Here is a 22,835-nt window from a genome sequence, read left to right on the forward strand (position 1 = left end):
GTAATATCCCATATATATGTGTAGCTGACAGGTCATTGCCCCCCCTGTAAACTCATGTCCTACCTTCACTGTCCAGGATATAGTCCCTCGGAAACATTATTCCACAGCCCATGATATCTCCTTTATAGCAGCGTGGGCCAAATGGATCCCCAACTCCACTTCCGTGGAATATCTTTCCATCATCTGTGATGAAAGTGACATTTCAACATTACATAGCATACATGTTCCATAATCAGTGTAACCCCTATATTTCCTTATACGTGGCTGCATTACTATACCCCCCACTATATTTCCTTATTAGGGGAGGGGGAGGGGTATAGTAATGCAGGCACATATAAGGAAATGTAGGGGGGTTATAGTAATGCAGGCACGTATAAGGAAATGTAATGTAGAGGGGGTATAGTAATGCAGGCACATATAAGGAAATATAGGGGGGTATAGTAATGCAGGCACGTATAAGGAAATATAGGGGGGTATAGTAATGCAGGCACATATAAGGAAATATAGGGGGTTATAGTAATGCAGGCACGTATAAGGAAATATAGGGAGGTATAGTAATGCAGGCACGTATAAGGAGATCTAGGGGGGTATAGTAATGCAGGCACATATAAGGAAATGTAATGTAGAGGGGGTATAGTAATGCAGGCACATATAAGGAAATGTAGGGGGGTTATAGTAATGCAGGCGCATATAAGGAAATGTAGGGGGGTTATAGTAATGCAGGCACATATAAGGAAATATAGGGGGGTATAGTGATGCAGGCACGTATAAGAAAATATAGGGGGTTATAGTAATGCAGGCGTATATAAGGAGATATAGGGGGGTATAGTGATGCAGGCACATATAAGGAAATGTAATGTAGAGGGGGTATAGTAATGCAGGCACGTATAAGGAAATATAGGGGGGTATAGTGATGCAGGCACATATAAGGAAATGTAATGTAGAGGGGGTATAGTAATGCAGGCACGTATAAGGAAATATAGGGGGGTATAGTGAAGCAGGCACATATAAGGAAATGTAGTCGCATATAAGGAGATATAGGGGGGTATAGTAATGCAGACACGTATAAGGAAATATAGGGGGTATAGTAATGCAGACACGTATAAGGAAATATAGGGGGTATAGTAATGCAGGCACATAGGAAATGTAGGGGGGTTATAGTAATGCAGGCGGATATAAGGAGATATAGGGGGGGTATAGTAATGCAGGCACATATAAGGAAATATAGGGGGTATAGTAATGCAGGCACATAGGAAATGTAGGGGGGTTATAGTAATGCAGGCGGATATAAGGAGATATAGGGGGGGTATAGTAATGCAGACACGTATAAGGAAATATAGGGGGTATAGTAATGCAGGCACATAGGAAATGTAGGGGGGTTATAGTAATGCAGGCGGATATAAGGAGATATAGGGGGGGGTATAGTAATGCAGGCACATATATTTTCTTATACGTGCCTGCATTACTATACCCCCCCTATATTTCCTGATACGTGTCTGCATTACTATACCCCCCCTATATCTCCTTATATCCGCCTGCATTACTATAACCCCCTATATTTCCTTATACGTGTCTGCATTACTATACCCCCCCTATATCTCCTTATATCCGCCTGCATTACTATAACCCCCTATATTTCCTTATACGTGTCTGCATTACTATACCCCCCTATATTTCCTTATACGTGCCTGCATTACTAATGGAAGTGATCAGATTACATAATTACACAGGAGATATGGGTGGGCACAAAGAGGGTGAGGGGAACAGAGGGCAGATGCTGGGGATTAGGAGAGGGGTTTTAGGCTTTAATGAAGAAATTAGTTTTAACGAGCACATTTGAAGCAAGTCTGATTGGGTGGGGGTAGGGGTGTCCCAGAGGTGGGAAGCGAAATGGGAAAAGTCCTGAAGGAGAGAGTGGAAGGAAGTAATCAGATATTAGGATATGAGGCTGTCATCAGCAGAAGGAAGTAGGCAGCGGGGCATGTGAGTGGATAGGAGGCTAGACATGTAGGGAGGAGCAGAATGGCTGAAGGCTTTTTAGATGAGAGCGAGAAGTTTGATTCTGAGTGGGACAGGCAGCCAGTGAAGTGACTGGCAGAGGGAGGCAGCAGAGGTAGAGCGATGAGACAGAAATAGGAGGCGGATAGCAGAGATAAATAAACAGTAGACTGGAGAGAGATGAAGTGGGAAATAGGCCACAGAAGAGTACATTACAGTAGTCAAGTTGAGAGTGTAAATAAAAGATTTAGCAGCATCCAGGGTGAGAAAGGGCCTGAGCTTGGGAATGTTCGGAGGTTGAAATGTCAGGATTAGGAGAGGGATTTGATGAATGAGAAGGAAGAGCAGAGTCAAGTATAGCAATAGCAAATAACAGCACTTTATATAGAACTATAGGATCCATGCCAAAAAAAGGTTGATGCGTTTAATTTTTTCTGATATACAGTGTTATTACACTGTTATAGTTTACCCATCTGTACAAAGATTGACAGAAAGGAGAGGGAGGGTCAGGGCTCCCATTATGAAGGCTATTGGCAATCACATAATTTAGGCATTTTCATGCAGACCTGTTACACTCACACAGAATGCATGCTCGTCATGCTTGGCTGATGGTTAACCACTTGCCTTGCCTGGTCGCACGGTTTGTGACCACACCAGGCTGGGCTTTCCCTGAGATGGTGGCAAACGATGCGACCAGTGAGAAACACCAACTGGGCGGCTGCTGGAAAATTATCTTCAGGCAGCCGCCAAACTCAGGGGTCCTCCCAGCCCCCCTGCACCCACAGCTCTGCCTCCAGATCAGTGCTGGCCACAGTGATCAGGCAGCCGAGACTGCAAAGTAAAGAGACTAGCTCCGGCTCATGGCAGCCACGACCTCTCACCCAGTGTGTCCCAATCACTGTGGCCAGCTCGGCTACACCCCTACCCGACGGCTGCAGAGGGGGGAAGCCATCGGGGAAATGTTAATAGCACGCGGCCACTGCATACCTGGCAGCTGCGCAGAAGAGCAGCCACTGAGGAAATGTTAATCTAGCAGCCCTCAGCCCCCCAGTGTAAAGTAAAGCTGCAACGTTTTTAATATCGATGTTCCTATATATTGTTTATCAATATTTAAAACAATGTGTTAATGCTGTGCATTTAAAAAACATTATATATATATTTTGCATCCGGAAAGTATTCACAATGCTTCACTTTTTCCACATTTTGTTATGTTACAGCCTTATTCCAAAATGGAATAAATTCATTTTTGTCCTCAAAATTCTACACACAATACCCCATAATGACAACGTGTAAAAAGTTTTTTTGGACATTTTTGCAAATTTAATAAAAGAAAAACGAAGAAATCACATGTACATAAGTATTCACAGCCTTTGCTCAATACTTTGTTGATGCACCTTTGGCAGGAATTACAGCCTCAAGTCTTTTTGAATATGATGCCACAAGCTTGGCACACCTATCTTTGGGCTGTTTCGCCCATTGTTCTTTGCAGCACCTCTCAAGCTCCATCAGGTTGGATGGGAAGCGTCGGTGCACAGCCATTTTCAGATCTCTCCAGAGATGGTCAATCAGATTCAAGTCTAGGCTCTGGCTGGGCCACTCAAGGACATTCACAGAGTTGTCCTGAATCCACTCCTTTGATATCTTGGCTGTGTGTTTAGGGTCGTTGTCCTGTTGAAAGATGATCCGTTGCCCCAGTCTGATGTTAAGAGCGTTCTGGAGCAGGTTTTTCGCTGTACATTGCTGCATTCATCTTTCCCTCTATCCTGACTTTTCTCCAAGTTCCTGCAGCTGAAAAACATCCCCACAGCATGATGCTGCCACCACCATGTTTTACTGTAGTGATGGTATTGGCCTGGTGATGAGCGGTGCCTCATTTCTTCCAAACATAATGCCTGCCAGTTATGCCAAAGTGTTCAATCTTTTTCTCAACAGAACAGAGAATTTTGTTTCTCATAGCCGAGAGACCTTCAGGTGCATTTTGGCAAACTCAAGGCGGGCTGCCATGTGCTTTTTACTAAGGAGTAGCTTCAGTCTTGCCACTCTACCATACAGGCCTGATTGGTGGATTGCTGCAGAGATGGTTGTCCTTCTGGAAGGATCTCCTCTCTCCACAGAGGAATGCGGTAGCTCTGACAGAGTGACCATCGGGTTCTTGGCACCTCCCTGACTAGGGCCCTTCTCCCCCGATCGCTCAGTTAAGACGGCCGGCCAACTCTAAGAAGAGTCCTGGTGGTTCCGAACTTCTTCCATTTACGGATGATGGAGGCCACTGTGCTCATTGGGACCTTCAAAGCAGCAGATATTTTTTTGTACCCTTCTGCAGATTTATGCCTCGAGACAATCCTGTCTCGGAGGTCTACAGACAATTCCTTGGACTTCATGCTTGGTTTGTGCTCTGACATACACTGTCAAGTGTGGGTCCTTATATAGATTGGACATGATTTTGAAAGGCATACACCTATCAACTGAATTTAGCACAGCTGGACTCCAATTAAGGCCCGTATTCAATTAGAAGCGAAAAGTCAGTTTCCGGACTTTTCGCCATCGCTGGTTTCAGGTGCGAAAGTATCACGCGTGTCCCCGTATTCAATGTGAAATGTGCGAAAACGGGCCCCGTCAAAACGCAAACAGGGGAAAAGTGCTGTCATTTTTGGGGAAATCAGCCTGACAACCCCCAAAGATGCTCTGACATGGGGGTTCACTATGGGTACCCCCGGTTAGCCCTGCTGAAGGTATTTGGGGGTCTTTGAATGGTCTCAATAGGCACTATTTTGCATCTTTGAGACAGTGGTGAAGAATAGCATTTAGCAATATTTTGAGGGGAAAATAAGTCGTTCCATCAAATTTGGGGTACATGAAAATGGGTTCAAGCATATTTTGAAGTTGCTAAAGTCAAGCATTAAAAAGCGCCAAAAATGCACCTTCAGCAAACACCTGCAATAAAAAAAAAAAAACACCTCCCCCATACTTGCAGACCCCCCCAAAGTCTATTTCGCTAGTGTTTTAAATTGTACCCCCACTTTGATTTTTTCCGCTCACTTTTTCTAAGTACTTTTTTAGGGTATCCTTTGCTGTTTTTAGCGTCAAGGGGGTGTAAAAAGGGTTTACCACAAGTTTTGCACCCCAAAACCCCAATTCTGTACTTTTTTCCGCCGGGTATTCATAAGCTAAACTTTTCCGGTGGTTACAAGGTGCAAGCTTTTCGCACCGGAAAAAGTCGGACAAATTGAATATGGGGGATAAGTTGAAACCGGCAAAAATGACGTTATCCGCGAAAAAGTATCGCGGAAACTGACATTTTGCTTCTAATTGAATTCGGCCCTAAGCTGTAGGAACATCTCAAGGATGATCAGTGGAAACAGGATGCACCTAAGCTCAATCTTGAGCTTCATGGCAAAGGCCGTGAATACTTATGTACATATGATTTCTTAGTTTTTGGGGTTTTTTTTTATTAAATTTGCAAAAATCTCAAAAAAAAAACTTTTTACAAGTTGTCATTATGGGATATTTTATGTAGAATTTTTGAAGACAAAAAAGATTTTATTCCATTTTGGAATAAGGCTGTAACAAACTGTGGAAAAAGTGAAGCGCTGTGAATACTTTCCAGATGCACTGTTTTAAAAAAAATTGTGTTGGATAAGTTTTAAATAAATGTTCTCAACCTAATTTAATCATAGAAAATGACAATTTCTGAGCGGTTGTTAGAAAAAATATTATCTAGTTAAGTGGTTAATGAGGGAAGAAGACACTCTTCTGTTCATTTTAAATCATTTTTTACTTCTAGAACACATTTATTTTTTATTCTCACTGTGTTTATTTTCCACTCACATTATTAGATCTGGTGATATCTGATGACAGTGGATTTAATAGATTTAATGGAAGGCAAGATCCTATTTCCCCCATCACAGATTACCTATGGAAATCATCAGGTTACTCCCCCACCCACCCACCCTCTACTGAATGTGCAATTGCTCAGTGATTCCACAGTAGGCACACAGGGGGTCTGATTCGGAGATATACGCTACTGCAATCTCATGGATCGCAGTTGCCAAAACATGCTAATGCTTTCCAAAGCATTGCCGAGCACTGGGACGCCCAATGCTGCTTTCTCAGATCCATCAAACAATGTGCAACAGCGCAATCATCGGTACCATCGACGCAGATCGGGCAGCCATGCAGCATATAAGTCAAGTCTGACCAGCCACAAACACTGCAGCTGCGAAGATCGCAATGGTTAATTTATACACAACCATGAAACAGCCTTTAAATGGTCAGACATGGGTTACCACCACTAAACGCTGACTACCTCTCACTCGCATTGCAAGTGCTTCCTATGTATGAGAGTAATCGCTGTGTGTGCACAGTGCGGCTTTCATGCATGCGCATTTGCAAACAATTGCGCAATCTGTGAAAATATCGGCTTTGCGCAAATCTCCTCATCAGGCCCAGAGTTCACTTACTCACTGGGTGCCTTCGTGGTACCCTGCCTGCTGTCAGCGATAGCTCGGATCCACCGAGGGAAGGGAGCAGCCAACATTAAGCGGAAACACATCCCCCAGAGTTGGAGCCACCGGCCTGCTGCAGATTCAACAAGTGGTTAATATTCTTCAGCCAAGGACTGCGATTAGGAGAATGAGCCGAATGCTTCAGTTTAGAATTAATGATGGATTTCCTTACAACTACTCTATGCTACATAATTAAAGGGTACTTCTTGTTCATTTTCATTTACTATTGCTCCTACAAAGCAAAAATGCTTTATACCTGCATGATAAGCCACAGAACCGCGGCTCCAGCCCGGGTGTCTGTTTTTTGGGTAATCCTGTGAAAAAGAAAAAACATCTAGATTACAAATTGTACAACATGTTAGTTGAGATTTTATATAAAAAGTGGACTCACAAGCAAAGCTACAGCAACGGTGTATAAAGAGCAGCAAATAAATCTACAAGGGTTGTCCAATACAGGTGTAATCTCCTTCAGAGAGGGTTCCAACTTCTTTCATCTCAACTAAAGAGCCATGAATAGTGAGAACTAGTGATTTACTCGCTGCTCAATCTAGTACATGCAGATGTAGCCTGAACATTTATTTAAGTACGGGAGGTCCAAAAGTGGGTAACCCTTCCACAATAGTCATGTGAATTTGCTATAGTTTTCAAAGTCTACTTCTTTGCTCGAGGACCCCTTCAAGAATGGTTGAAATAAACATTACAGCAGTACCGCCAATGATACCTCTCTGAAAGGAAAAGCTGATACACACTATACGATATATCATAGACACAAGAATAGGAACGATGCATAATACACAACGTATAGTGTGTACGCCTGATCATCGTTTATCGCATCGTCCCATCCACTGTCCTGCATGGCAGATGGGATGATGCAATGAACGAGGCGGTGCTGATACACGCAGCATGTAACGATACAATAGATTGTGCAGTGCGCGCGATGTATCGTTATATCGTCGCACCATCATATGGTATATATCCAGCTTAACTCAGAGACATGATGTGATTACATTTCTTTACATGGACGCTCAACACTGAGGGCCTCATTTATCAACGAGCTTTATCATTCACAACGAGTGATAAGACTCATTGTGTATGATAACTGTGCTCCAGCCAATCAGCTCCCAACCGTCATCTCTTTGAAAAATGACAGCTGGGAGCTGACTGGCTGGAGCACCATCATACGCAACGAGTTTTATCACTTGTTGTGAATGATAAAACTCATTGATAAATGAGGCGCTGAGTATTATGAGCTCAGCTACATTCTATCTTTCCATGACCAGGGGTACTAAACTCCAGTCCTCAAGTACCACCAGCAGAGCATGTTTTGTGAATTTCTTTAATCATGCACAAGTGGGATCATCTATTATTCTGGGTCAGCATTTATCACAGCTGCTTCCACAGAAAGAAATTCTCAAAACATGAGCTGTTGGGGATACTTGATGCCTGAGGGGAGTGGGGGAAATTAAAGATAAATTCATATAAATGATAGAGATGTCCTACCTTGTGACCTTACAATCTAAAAGCTGGGGTTTCTTAAACTTAAAAAAAAATCAAGCCGAATCCCCAGTAATCATGTGACTGTGTAATGAATGTAAAAGCTCAATATGAGTGAAGCTCCTGTGCCCACAATAAGGATAAAGGACTAGGGGCCTGATTCAGAGCCACTCGTAAGCGGACGCTCGTTCGTTCCGAGCGATGTTAGCCCACCTGCGCATGCGTACGGATCGTTATACGCATGCGCTAACCAGTCAGTGCGGCCGAAATTCATGTGCTCGCAAAATAGCGAATGCCTGCTATTTTGAGTGACAGAAAGAGGCGTATGAGGGTGGTAACAGGGGAAGGTGCTTGAAAATGGGGAGTGGAAATCAGATCTCAGGCGTGCTTAAAGGTCAAAACGGGCGTTTTATGGGTGTGCATAATTAATACAGCAGCGTCATTGACCACGTCACTGGGTTATTTTATAGTCAGAACTGCTCGCAAAATTGTGGTAGCAAACACCAACCACAAGAATAGCGAGCAGTTCATACCCTTGTCGATGTACTCGATTAATCTAATAAATAGCGGACATGACGTAGGATGCGAGCGGCCAGGGGGCGTATTTTTCCAAAAAACGAACGCAAGTTTTGTTCGCTCGTTCAGACATAGAGGTGTGAACAGACCGCAAACAGCGAACGGTTCATTTGAATAGCCACCCCTAGTTTTAGAACGAACGACCGCAAATAGCGAGTGGCTCTGAATGAGGGCCTAGATTTGTTTATGTAACTTACTGTACATTCAAAAACATTGTACCCTGTCATTGCTGCTTTTAGCAACGTCTAGGTCTGCTACGCCTGCATAAGGGCCCTGCTGGCTGCACAGCTGTGATGAGAAATCCTTCAAGGATAACATTGCTCCTTCTCTAAACTATCTAAAACATTGTCAATCAGGAGACAGAGGGGGCCTCCTAAAGCATAACTAATAATAAACTAGGTTTATCCCTGGGCAATATATATTTTAATGATAGAACCATCTTCCCAGCTGTCCGTCATGCACCTCACTCAGCGGTGCACATGGCATTCATTGGCCCATGACTCCATTCACAGTCTATTGTCCAAGCCTTGTATAGAAGAGTTTGACCATAAATGGTAGGTCACACTGCATTTTGCCATGCCTGCTTCTGCCAGTATGAACAAACACACCACAAGTGCTGAGAGAACCAGGGTTTAAAAAGCAGAGGGGCAACTCCATGTAGTACATTTCGTGAAGAAATAATTTACAAACTAAGTAGTCTTCCCAAGTTGAAACAGTTAAAGCCAGTGGAGGTGGGCTGTATGCACGCAGGACAGTAGGTTATCAAACAACAATATATAAGCTGGGTACACACTATACAATTTATTTGCCAATCTTGCGATCCACAATGGATCGCAACCACCATCACATAGTGCAGGCCTGACCAACCTGTGGCTCTCCAAGTACCAGCATGCTTTACCAGCTGATCAGTGGGAGGGTATGCTGGGACTTGTAGTTTCACAACAGCTGGAGAGCCGCAGGTTGGCCGGTCCTGGTATAGTTTGATGAATTGTGTGGTTGCATCAAATGGGACGATGCTAAACTAATACTGTAACGATATATCGTGTAGTGTGTACACAGGCACAATATATCGCTACATTGCATCAGCCCGATGTTTAGGTGTGTACCCAGCTTTAGAATTATAAATAATATAAATCACAACTACTTTTCAATAAGATAATAAATAAAAACAAAAAGCACACACAGACTGGAAATTAAATGTAAACATAATACATATACATTCTTACCCTTCTAGCCAGTCCTAAAGCTATATAGCATTTCTCCCCAGGGTCCACAATTTCCACCTCAAAGTAATGGCTCCGAGTGCTGAGGGAGCGACGAGCTTGTGCTAATCCCACATCTATTATACTTTTACCCTTCCCAACGTACTCTAGGAGCTAGAGAGAGAGAGAGAGAGAGAGAGAGAGATTGGTAGCTGACATGACCGATGCTGTTACTAATGCATCTGTTATTACTTGAGGAAACATTGCCTGTAGAAGTCTCCTTAGCAGCGATAGAAAACTTTAGTTGATGCAACTAACCACTCATCTCTCTTACCGTGCCAGACACTCTGACGTCATGTAGTCTCCCCCACTCATCCTCGTAGCTGTCCACCATCATTATGCTGTCATCATCCTCGTTACTGAGCTCTGCATTTAAATGAAGGCGTACTTCCTCCCCTAGAGAGTGCATCCCCACTGCAGGGAAAAGACCATCAGGAGATAAGGGCATCACAGTACTACCGACCTGCAGCAAGAAACAGACAGATATTTACTTGCAGAGCTTCCATAATACTGCAGGCTCACCACTGCATGCCTAAAAATCAGAGACTAAAAGAAAAAAAAAACTATATAGAAACAAAGAGGCTTCTTTCTTACCCGTTTACCGTTCTTGGTGAAGAATATCTGAGCAGTCTGCACATGGAAAGAGCTGGGTTCTATGCCACAACCAATCCGATCTCCTGAACTGCACTTTGTACCGAACTGCCGTCCCTTTGCTCGCCCATTATACAGCCTGAAAGAGAATTACCGGTCAGGTAGTCTCTCCAGTTCTGGTGGATACTTCTAGCCCAACCTGGAAGAGGTGAAACCTGCCTACAACTAGGTAAATGCCTTCTAATTAATAAATATTTATTCCATGAACTCTAGCCCTGATAGGAATAGGACAAGCAGACATAGGAGCTGCCTCTCTAACGGGAATTAAAGATCCCATCCTGCAAGCTGAACAAATGCCTTGTACATACAGCTTGTAGACCACACTGAAAAAGTTCTGTATATTATTTTATCTTTGTATTGCTGGAATGGATAGCGCAGATACCGGTTTCTAGTTATTGGTGCTTGGGACAGGAGCTCCAGCACTTCTAGTACTAAGCATCACAATGGTCTAGCATTCTGCACAACAGACACTTGTATAAATAGTATAATACCAGATTGGATAAGATGTAGGTCCAGTCTATTGAGGAATCATAGCTTACACAGCCAAGCGTGGCAAATTCATATTTTGCATGTGTAACCTCTTAGAAAAATGACTGGTGGACTTTTCCATTAAGTAAAGGAACATTTTCAGTTTTGTATGCCGTTAACCAATAAAAAGGCAAAGCAAATGCATTGTTTCCTAATGTAGGACTACGGTGTTATAGTGAGAGTGGTGTTATTAAAAGTCACATATAATGGAATTAATACAGTTTAATGCAAGTCTGTGACAAAAAAAATACCTGGTGGTAAGTGGGGGTGGCATCATAAAGGGACATCACTGTATAAAAAAACGGCATTTTAGCATTCATATCCTGGGTAGTCCATGCTGTGTTAGAGGTTATATCAGAATTGGGAAAGATAACCGTATCTTCTGGTAAATGTGCCAACTGGTTTAGGGAGGCATAAGCAACAAGCACCAATGTAACTGTACGGTGTACAAACCATGTTTGATTACATGCCCGTGACCTAATTCAGTGGCATTCCAAATGTAAAAGAACAATCACCCACTTCACTACACAGTGCATATACAGAACTAGGCTTCCGTGTAAAGACCTCATTCAGCCCCATAAAGTCAACAATAAGGGAATTACGAGGTTCAACTATAGAGACTGTGGTCTGTGTATTGAGATTGCTGGTTTAACCCTTGCTCTATATTCTCGTGAATATAATGTATTGCTCAGATGGATCAGTAAAAGAGCATTACTAGTACAGTGCTCCTCTATAGAACACTAGTTTTATACACAGGCCAAAAACGGTGTTCTACTGTGGAAGGGTTTAAAAAAAAAAAATTATTAATTCCGAAGGACTTAAAATAACAATTTGTAATGGTTTATTTTAGTAAGATATGAAAATAACCAGCCAGCTTCCCCCCCCATTGTTCACGAGAAATGAAAGACAGGAAGTTTTCCTGGACGCTTTATATTGCAACTAAGGGGCAGCAGCTTCCTCCCACATTACTTCTTTGTACACTTAAAGTGAACAGAAGGGGACAACTGTAGATAAATATTATATAATTCTTACAGATTATTCATTTTTTATATATACATTTATACACTAAACATAGCTACGGGGACTTACAATTTAGCCTACGCTACTAACCTACTGGCTAGTACAGTACCTCCACCTGGCAATATGTGTGTATGGTGTTATCTACGCTTTCAACCCACCTCTAAATAGACTATTCCTGCAATTCTATTCTTCTAGCAGAAACTTATTTTATCAAGCAGGAATGAAACATACGGAGCACAGGATTGTTTACTGCAGATGCTTTCTAAACCACTAATTAGCATTTTTCATCTTTTCTCCTTTCTAGTCAATACATCTATGACTTACTTGCCATCATCCGCGTGGTAAGCCACGGAATCCGGCAGCCACCCTGGCTGATGATCCAGACTGTAATATTGTGGAACTAATCCCACAGCAATTGTCCCTCGCACACCACGATCCACAATAGACACCTACAGCGACATTGACAGTCAGTATTTAACACCATAACACACAGATTACACATCGTGCACAAACACCTTCTGTGAAATACCTTAAAAATAGAATATACCTTAGTTTATATAATATACCTTCGTTTTGCTAAGTGCACATGAATGAGACATTACTATCTGCAGGGTGAAACGCCTCTAGTTTGCTCAGGAACTCAGGAATTGGACAGTAAAAGATAAAAAATGGGTCATGTGGCCTGACGAGTGAGGATATGGAGACAACATATCCTCACAATATATCAAACATTCTTATGTGAATTCGCTAATTCACCATCACTAACACCTGCTGTATGCATATCCAGGAAACTCCTGAAGGTGCGATTAGGAAAGACTGTACGATTATGACATTGTAATCGTTAAGTCGTTCCTGATCCCCTGTAGTGCCTACACTGAACGATCAGTCGATCAATGTAGGCACTCTCCATCATTCTAGAACATGGTCAATCTATCGTAAAACGACAGATTGGGCTGAATGTTCAGGCGATGGACAATGTCGGGAACGACTAGCGGGAGCGCGCATCGCTGGTCATTTCAGTCATTATAGTGCACGATTGGTGCACTATTACTGAACGATTGCATGATTACAAAGTCGTAATCGTGCAATCGCTCAGTGTGTACGCATCTTTACTGCTCTCCCGGCTTGGACATTGCAAGTACTTCCCTATCTGTGTGCTGCTCTTAGGGATTACTCTTGTTGTTCAAAACACTAGCTCTGTACAATGTCACTTTTGCCTTCATATTACTGAAAATCCTGTTTGTATTGCATCACATCTATCTACTTTAAACATACTTTGTTTTAATAACTAATTACTGTACCCACTACTCACATACTTCTCTTTATATTTCACTTATGAAGCTGTGCTCATACATTAGCATCACTGTTTTTACCTGTATTTTTGAACATTTATCTACACTGTCTCTATAATCACGCAGCCTCCACTCGTTTTCATCTCACTTATTACCTCATCCACAGCATGAAGACCTTTACTTCAACCTTATTCAGTGTCTACAGAATCCTCCATTCCCCCCCCATCTTGTCTCCTCCACTTGCTGTTCCCCCTTTTTCCTCTAATCAGTCTCCCTTCCAACTCTACTCTCATCCACCTTTCCTGTTCCTCCATCTCTCTCCCTCCATGGTCTTGCTACCCCACCACTAAGCCCCTCTGTCTCTGGTCTCTGCCGGTACCCTCCAGGGCTGCCAAGAGAAATCCTAGTCCCAGGCACAGCAACATCCTGGGGGTCCCTCCTGGAGGGGGTGTGGCCACAGCATGTTGGGCATTGCTGCACCTCTTCGTGGGTGGGTCCAGCATGTGAGAAGCACCCACTCGCAGGAGCATAGCATAGCACCCAGCAGCTGGGACTAAAGTATTCACTATTAGGATGACCGTCCCATAACAGCCGCATTTTTAGCTGGATGTATTTAGATGCCAAAATGTTAAATAGATTTTACGTTCCTAGGAACATGGGTAATCTGTTAATCCCTACACAGTGTTTACAACCAACAATGAGCACCCCAGCACCGTCGGATAGCTGCTGGATAAGACTCCAACTAGCTCCTACCCGCAACTTCTGGATACAAGCTGAATCTCTCACTGATGCGTTTAGATAACAGCTGGTCATATGCCGGGACACAGACCCTTGGTTTTTGAATTGCATTTACCTCGGCCAACAGCGGACGGACCCGCTGATTAAAAACCCCGACTATACTTGCTGGATATCCCGATTCTGACCTACACCACAGCTATTTATATGCTGGATGTCCTGCTCTGTTGACCGGCTATTAATCACGCTGATCAATATCGCTACATAAAACAAATAACAAAAGGGAGAGAGAGTGGCGAGTAATCTGGAGGTGGTTCATTCAGACCATTAATCTATAGGAGAGAGGACAACCTGTAAAAGCTGTATTATGGTCCTTGGACTGCTTGTTATTTATAATTGAAGTCCACTGTGGACGTATTTCTCATATGAAGCGTTGTCTTCTGTTATAAACTATGGACTCTAGGGGACATTCATATTTTGTCTGAAGTCTACTACTGCTGAATGATCAGAGAGATCTGCTAAATATGTGGTTGTATTCACAGTTTTTATTTCTGAAGTGTCAAAACTGCAGATATACTGTGCACATAGAGAAACCATTTCTCTGGTTTATGAAGAGAATTCTATCAGATACATTGTGTTCTGAGGACTCATGGGCACTTCTACATGATTTTATAAGTGTTGTTTATCTATATGTATATAACTTGCTTAGTTCTGAATAAATTGTGAATATCTCTTTATGCACAAGCCTAGCTCAACATATTTGTCAATATACAGAATAAGGTTAGCGCAATCCATTACTTTTTAAAATCTAGAAGAATTCAAGCAGTATTAACGGCAAAAGGTGACCTAACAAAGTACTAACCCGGTTGTCATAATACTTTGGCCACTCAGTGTATATGCGATTAGTCACACCTACTTCATGTAGATGGTCTTTCGGTGTGATATTATGATCATGTTTCAAGGTGATTTTATTTTCTCCCAATATGAGTCTCAACAGTTAGGCAGGGAAAACATTTTAACCAATTAAGTACTTTGTACTTTTATTGAGGCTGAAAGCCAGAAAGAACCAATACTAACATAGACAATCCCCACCCATTATCTAGAGCTCAAAATACACACCTGCACTTCTAGGAACATAATCAGGCAAATTAGGCCTCAAACACATACAGGTTAAGTCTCCCATATCCAAATATTCCAAAATACAGATTTTTTTTTTCCCCCATGACTAAAGGCCCCCATACATCAGAGATGGATTGCAGCAATTGTGTAATTTGCAATCGATTGAAAAGGGGAAAGATTTTTATACACAATCAATTGCAGAATTGCCAGTGTCGATTGAAAAAGGGAAAGATTTTTATACACAATCGACTGTGGCAATTCTGCAATTGATTGTGTATAAAAATCTTTCCCCTTTTCAATCGATTGCAAATTGCACAATTGCTGCAATCCATCTCTGATGTATGGGGGCCTTGAGATAGTAAAACCTTTGGTTTTTGATTGTTTAATGTACACAAACTTTGTTTAATGCACAAAATTATTAAAAATATTGTATAAAATTGCCTTCAAGCTGAGTGTATAAAGTGTATATGAAACAAACATATTTCACGTATGTGCACAAACTTTGTTTGAGCCACAAAATTATTGAAAATATTGTATAAAATGACCTGCAGGCTGTGTGTATAAGGTGTATATAACACATAAATGCATTCTGCGTTTAGATCTGGGTCCCATTCCCAATATATATCATTATGATACGCAACTATTCCAAAATACGGAATATTCCAATATCCAAAATAGCCCTGTTCCCAAACATTTTGGATATGGGAGACTCAACCTGTACTTGAAAGGCTTGTGTAACCATTTTATTCTCTGTCTCATGGCTCACTCCCTCTTTAGCCCTCTGCAATCAGGCGCACCCACAATATCTGCTCACCATGAAATCAAAAGATCACTTCTCCCTACTGATCCTCCTTGATCTCCTCACCACACATCAGACCACCTTCTTATCCTGTACAACCTTAACCAAGTTGGAATTTACAGCACTGTTCTCTCCTGGATCATTATTACTTTTCTAATTGCTCCTTTGGCGTCTCTACTTCTGGCATTTTCACCCATCCCCTTATACAAAATATATCCGATCCCAATTGCTCATAAATTACATTCCATGTCTGCTGCACAACTCTGCAAATCCTTACACTGGCACATGTGCCTCCAAAACAATGGGAATGTTCAAAAGTCCATCCACCTGATGACAGCTGTCAACCAAATGACCGTAACCTCATGTGACTTGACTGGTCTGATTGCCTAATTTGGCCACCCACATGACTGCTCAAACTGTAAACGGATCCGATAGCTATGTGCTTTTGTCAAAATATTTATCTCTGTGTGCAGCATTACATACTAGCACACACTAACCTGTCATATTACATCAAATTCAAACTTTCAAAGTATTAAATTGTTCCACCAAAAAAAATAATTTTTTTTTCAGTGTATATCAAATCTCCTAATTACCCTAATCTTAACTGCCATCTTCTGTCACCTCAATATAACTTACCTACAAAAGTTTAAATCCAAACTTCTATAGAATCACACTCTTGGTACAATTCAAATAGTATGCTCACCAGTGCACCAGCTTAAGGGCCATCCATGTGGACATATGTTAGTTTGATCCGTACTGCAAAAACCGTGCCTTGTGTTTCATTACCCACATTGTTTTCCATTGTCTAGTGAGCATATCATCATTATGAACAAATCAATCGATATCCCAATCCCTGTTATCAGAGCGCATGAACAAGTACTTTATGTAACAATACCAGTGTGATGTAAATTCAATATTTCAACTGAAGAGGACGAGACTTTTGTATATACTGTTTTAGAGGTGCAGACTATTATATTGACTTAATATCCAGGGGAGAGTCTTTGGCCTACTTTGAATAGGATTTTGGGATCTATTATTATTATACCATAATGTCAATTTAATATAACAGGCAGTTTTACAAATAGGATAGGTTTGACATTTTAGGACAACGGCTATGGTGTAGTCATATTAGACTTGATGTTGTTTTAATATACTGTATATTTTTATTCTAATGCAGCAACAATAACGGTCACCTTAGAGATTTCAAACGCATGTGCTCAGGGTGTTCATTTTGCCATGTTACTGCAGTTGGACAGTCTCGTTGCTTACATCACATAGGTTTTACATTTGAAGCAATATTCTGGCCTTATAAATAATACATTTACCCGCTTTCTGACATGACTGTAAGCATAATAACACTGGCAGACTTAGGTGTGGAAACCATCATCAGTGACTACAGCCCTGTCACATTGTTACAGCACTGGAGAGGACAATAAATAAAACAGCTATATTACTGTACTTCAGGCACCACTGGAAGCTGATGACAGTAAGATTTGCCTTTTATGTTAGGAGAACAGTAAAATGGATTCCTCACAGGGATACATTAGCATTTACAGGAGTAAATTCCCCACAGTCAGACATACGACCACACAATCACAGTAAACATCCATTAAACTTGCGGTTTGTCAGACAGAGTGAAAGACTCACCTCAAAGTAGTTATTGTCTTTACTTAGTGGTCGTGGAGCTACGTAGCAGCCAACTTCCCCTGAGTTCCCGTGATAGCTGTGGAGAAAAGAGGTGAGCTATGACTGCACTGTTCATCCGTTCACCCGGCACGGAGCTCGCTCCTGCTTAGGTAGTACTTCCCGCGCTGATCAGAAATACAATATAATTGGTATCAGTGGGAATAGATGAAAAAGAGGATATTTTAGACGTACCTAAGGGACCTGCTTCCAAATGCTGGACAAGATGTCTTACGCCTAGGACTCATTAATTATGGAAACGGTCTGCAAATGTAATGTGATGTGACATCTCAAAAAGAACTTCATTTTTCCTGGGCATTTGCTAAAACATTGAAGCTGAATTTACCATGTTTTCATCTCCAGAACTGAGGAAGCCTTAGAGGAAATGTTCCACACGCTATTAATCAAGTCAAGAGATAGGAGCGGAGCGATGGGCCAGAAGCTCCAGGCCAAAGTTCCATTCTCCTCACAAACAACAATATATTTCATGCACATACTGGATACGTGAAATGCAGCGAATGTCACCAAGAAGATAAATGTTATTATCGCACATCCAAATATAGCAATCAGATTTCATTTCTGAAAACTTAATCCACAATCCTTAGAAATAACTAAAAGTAATAGTTATATCGAAGGGTAATTTCAGAATAAAACCCACAACACAGATTGGGCTTGTGGATACGACACAACATTAAGAGCAACTGACACTCAGTTTCCTCGATGAATTGTCCTGGACTTGGTATATAACACAGCTCTGTGGGGCTTTCCACTTTCGTTATAACATCATACAGAACAATGTTTATTTACAGGCCCGACTAAAATAAAAGGAAAAAAAAAACAAAAATGCCCAAAAAAGAAAGCCCTTCACTAGGCCATGTGCAAACCAATAATGAAGGTAATCAGAAGGTGGAACATCCCTTGAATATTTTTCAGGTAAAATAATTACTGTTAGGATTAGTATTTATTCAGGAGAAAAGTGGGACAGTCATTTAAAATCAGGGACTGATTATAATGTCCTAGTAAGACTTTCTTGGCCACTACAAAACATGGTACAATAAGTGATGGCTGATAGACACACACACACAACCACCTAAATGTGCTATACAGGAGTTGTACATATCTATCCATCCGCTTGTAGAAGTAGCAATCATCACTGTTAGCACATACTTACACCAGCCCTGTACCTGGTGCAAGTGATCAGCCTGACATCAGACAGTTCTGTGTCAAAACTCTGCATAGTCCCCAATGCCGCCTACATGCCCGCAGATCAGTCTACATGTGAACGTCCTATTGCTACCTAGTGCCAACCATTAAGGTGCAAATGCAGCATCCACCGTAGTTGCTCCCGGTTGTGTACGCGCTGCTGCATGTGCGGTGCGAACATTTACAAGGCCTTGGCCACAAAAACAGATTCGCGTACAACTCTGCATTAGCATCAGTACGTGCATCAAAACCAGAATTCAAGGGGTCTCATCTTGTAATCCAGTCAGATGGTAATTGTGTCCTCATACACTGTGGCTCAATTCGCGCCAAATAGCCTGCTACAACAACCAGAAGTGACAAAAAGCACACTGACCGCTGGGGCTTGTACATCTGTGTGGACGGAGTCTCAATCTGTGTAAGAAAGGTTCAGATACCAGCGGCCGCAGCTATTCCTCCTACTACCCAAATGAATGTAGCAACTGTTAGTTCTGATATTGTAGCCACATAATAAGACCCTTAATAATCTGACTGATATAGATCGTGTATACTGGAAAATGCGGTTGGGAAATGATCGCTACCAGTCTGTGTTTGTTGTCATTCCAGCTGTCATAACAAACCTGGTAAAGAGGCTGATGCAGAGAACATGCACATATCGTGCCAGAGCTGAGCCTATGCATCTACAGGCAATTCAGAGTTATGTGCAGCTCAGTTACATCTCCACTTACAGCTGTTTTCAGATGGATCTCTTGCACAAGTATAAGGCTGGTGCGCACAGCAAATGACGATGGCCATGAAACCAAGCATATGGATTTGGGTGGTGCAGTTACATTGATGTGACTCTGTATACAGGTCAATATCCACATCTAGTTCCATGCAGGCAATGTGGGTGTAATTCCGCCCGACTTGAATTCTGCATTGGTCCCAAACTGTGCTGTGGCTTAATGCAAAGTAAAAACTACATTGTGAGTTGTACAATTGCTGGCTCAGTTTGTGGACGCTTGTGAAATGAGAATCAGTGCAGTATTGTCTCAGATCAAAAAGATTAAACACAGCGGTGCAATGCAGGAGGCATCTCACTGTATATGATATTTGAGAGTCTAAAGTCAATGTTTTTGAGAACATTAAGGCGCATATCCAATTGGGGGTGATGTTTAGCGAGTTAAAGAACATTGCACTCAACTTTGGATTACCGCGGATATGCAGGCTCCTGATACCAGCAGTATACCAGTTGTCTCCGCAGCTCCCTGTGGCCTCTCCTCCATCTTGTCACTGGGAAGGGGGCTGCTGGGAGGAGCAGGGGCTGCTGGGAGATGTAGTTCTGGCTTAACACATACACACACACGGCGGGGCGGTCCACACACGCTGGATGCAGAAGACACAGCTTCGGAAGGTGAGTAATTAAGAACTAATTAAGCTCATTGGAAACTTCCAGTTGCTTAATAAGTCCTCATAGGGCTTTCCGCAGGGGTTCCAGACCAAGCCCCACTGATTTTTCCTAAAATTAATGATTTGAGAGAGAAAAAAAAAAAAAAAGCCGCTGTGATTTCTATAGCGTCTCATTATCCGTCTCCTAATTTAGTAACAAAACCCCGAAGCTGCAGGGAAAACCCTGCGCCTTTTTTTTCTTCTTAAAGCCTGCCCGCAATTGTATATGCCCCTAATCTGGCGATGTGTTATACCCTCTCAGATGGATGTATTAACTATAGCAAAGGGTAGCCTACTGTTGGTACCTTTCATCTACAGCTGCACAGTCACAATTGACTTCTGGGAAATGGTCTAAAAAGTTGAAGAAAAGGGGAAAAAAAAAAATAGTATATTCCCACAAAGGAAGTAGTTTCTGCATATTTCCACTGCGCCAGGTGCGAGACTTCCATTCCCCCACTCTATTCCCATACATTCCAATCAGTCTTCATTGTATGGTCTTATTACAGATGTGTCATCACTCACTGGTTGTCTGTGTGCCTTATGGTGCGAGACATGAGACGCACATTATGACTATTTATTGGTCCTTTAAAACACAATGAGTGTGTTCAATGCAGACATCGTCCTGAATTTGACAGTAAAATAAAAAGTGAGCAAATAGCACACACAGATGTGAGAACAAAGAGGTGAAGTTGAGAGAACAGTATATTAGGTTTACAGAAAATCTAAAAAACAAAATCATGTATCATGCTTTTCTAGAAGCACCAAACTGATATATATTATAAAAATAATTTAGTTGTTCACCGCACAGACATTTTCATTGAAGTGCATCACACATTTCAGTATACTCGCAAAGATGAGCAAACTGCCATGTATTTCATAGCAAAAGATTTCATTCTCAGCAGAAATTATTGGGAGTTTATAATGACATGTCCAGTTTAATGATTGAAAAGAAAATCTCCCTTAGTACTAAAGATTGCTAACATTTCCGTAGCATTCAATCACACAGTAAGCCTGAACCAGCGATACGCACTGTCTATGCCGCAGGCAAGAGGACAATGTTTTCAGCCCGAGCATACGTCAGTGTCGCACTGCGCATGTGACCCTAAGGTGAGCACTGAAAGCGGCAGAACTAGACATAGCACCTGCCATACCTCTGATACAATCTTCATTGGTGCAACCGATTTGATTGACAAGTTTTAATGCGCACAGCTGCATATTAGCATCACAGCCGATGGGGGTCTGTATGAATCCTATCGGCTGCAGCATTAGCATAAAGACGCAGTTGCGTTGTGTCAAAAGAGGCAGCCACAGCTACAATAGTTTCCACCTCTGAATTGGGCCCAATATCTCTACATGTGCAGTAGTATTGGCATAAACCTAAAACCCAAGATGGTTTAGATCAATGAGCTACTGACAAATTTTACAGAACATATGTGCAAGTTTGATGAGATTATTGGAAGTGAAGATATCTGAGAACAGGATGCGATTGTGGAAATATATTCCTATCCTCAATGGCCTTCCGGTCAGTGACTGATACCAGATAATAATACCTTGCATTCACCTGTGCAGCAAATGTGATACTTATTGTAATGATATTATTAGTCCTTCCTGACACGCTACACAAATTTTTACTATAAGTTTGTGAACATTAGTAGCTTTGGTAGTAGTTTGAGAAAATGTAGCTCAAAAAGTGTCCAGGGAGTGTCCGAGGAACTCACTGGATCCTCCAAATGTAAAAGTTCAATGCAATCACACACCCGAGACCTTGAAAAAGGCTTTGAGAACACGGTAAAACACGTTGGTAAACCTGAACGCAATTAACACAATGCATGGTAAGGCGGAAACTACCACAGCAACAGCACCTCTCCTGCCAATACAAGATCGTGGACGTAGGACGCCTCATCAGCATCAACTGTTGATGGATTATATCCACGTGGAAAGCGCGGATTTAGGTGCCACATAATCACTGCTAGCAGGCACAATCCGAGGGCTCGTTGGGTAGAGCTGTATGAGGGAATATATTGCTTTAAAGAGGGATAAGAACACACCAACGGTATGTACAACACCCCAAAGGCTGCATTACCTTACATCATATGTGATTGTATTGACTTTTACATTTGGAGGATTCACAGACACCCCCTGGACACTTTTCTATATATTTTTGTTAGGGTTTTTATTTTTATTTTTTACTATTTTCTTTTCTCTCTTTGTGTATTGTGTTGTGTGCATATATGTCTGTCTTTTTTAGAGCATCACATATTTACCTTGACCCAGTATTAAGTTCAAAAGTTAATAAGTCACCTATTTATTAATTTACCTTGCATCAAGTGCATTATTTACATCCTGTTAGATTTACATACTGGTGCGATTGTGACAGTAATTATCTTTATATTAAAAAGGTGAATGCACCAATAAACTTCCTTTCTATTGGCTGGTGAAAAGATTAATTGGTCACATTTGAAAGACAGAGAATGAGAACATTCAAGATGTAGTAGCAAAAATACCTTCAGCAATATGGACCAACACAAATAGTGAAAGATCTAGA

At 41.8% G+C, this 22,835-nt stretch overlaps 1 protein-coding gene across 1 annotated transcript in view; it reads right to left on the reverse strand.

Annotated features, from left to right (window-relative positions):
* Nucleotides 1-22,835, reverse strand: part of SPRYD3 (SPRY domain containing 3) — a 30,821-nt gene that overhangs the window by 4,872 nt on the left and 3,114 nt on the right. The window contains exons 3-9 of the mRNA XM_088469153.1: nt 17,627-17,702; nt 12,359-12,483; nt 10,430-10,565; nt 10,110-10,298; nt 9,800-9,949; nt 6,760-6,817; nt 64-183 (exon numbers count right to left, since the gene is read on the reverse strand). Of these exons, the coding sequence (XP_088325279.1) occupies nt 64-183; nt 6,760-6,817; nt 9,800-9,949; nt 10,110-10,298; nt 10,430-10,565; nt 12,359-12,483; nt 17,627-17,702 (854 nt within the window). The remainder of the gene's footprint in view (nt 1-63; nt 184-6,759; nt 6,818-9,799; nt 9,950-10,109; nt 10,299-10,429; nt 10,566-12,358; nt 12,484-17,626; nt 17,703-22,835) is intronic.

This window comes from Taudactylus pleione, unplaced genomic scaffold (assembly GCF_031769625.1).
Source record: "Taudactylus pleione unplaced genomic scaffold, aTauple2 ptg000089l, whole genome shotgun sequence".
Lineage (NCBI taxonomy): Eukaryota > Metazoa > Chordata > Amphibia > Anura > Myobatrachidae > Taudactylus > Taudactylus pleione.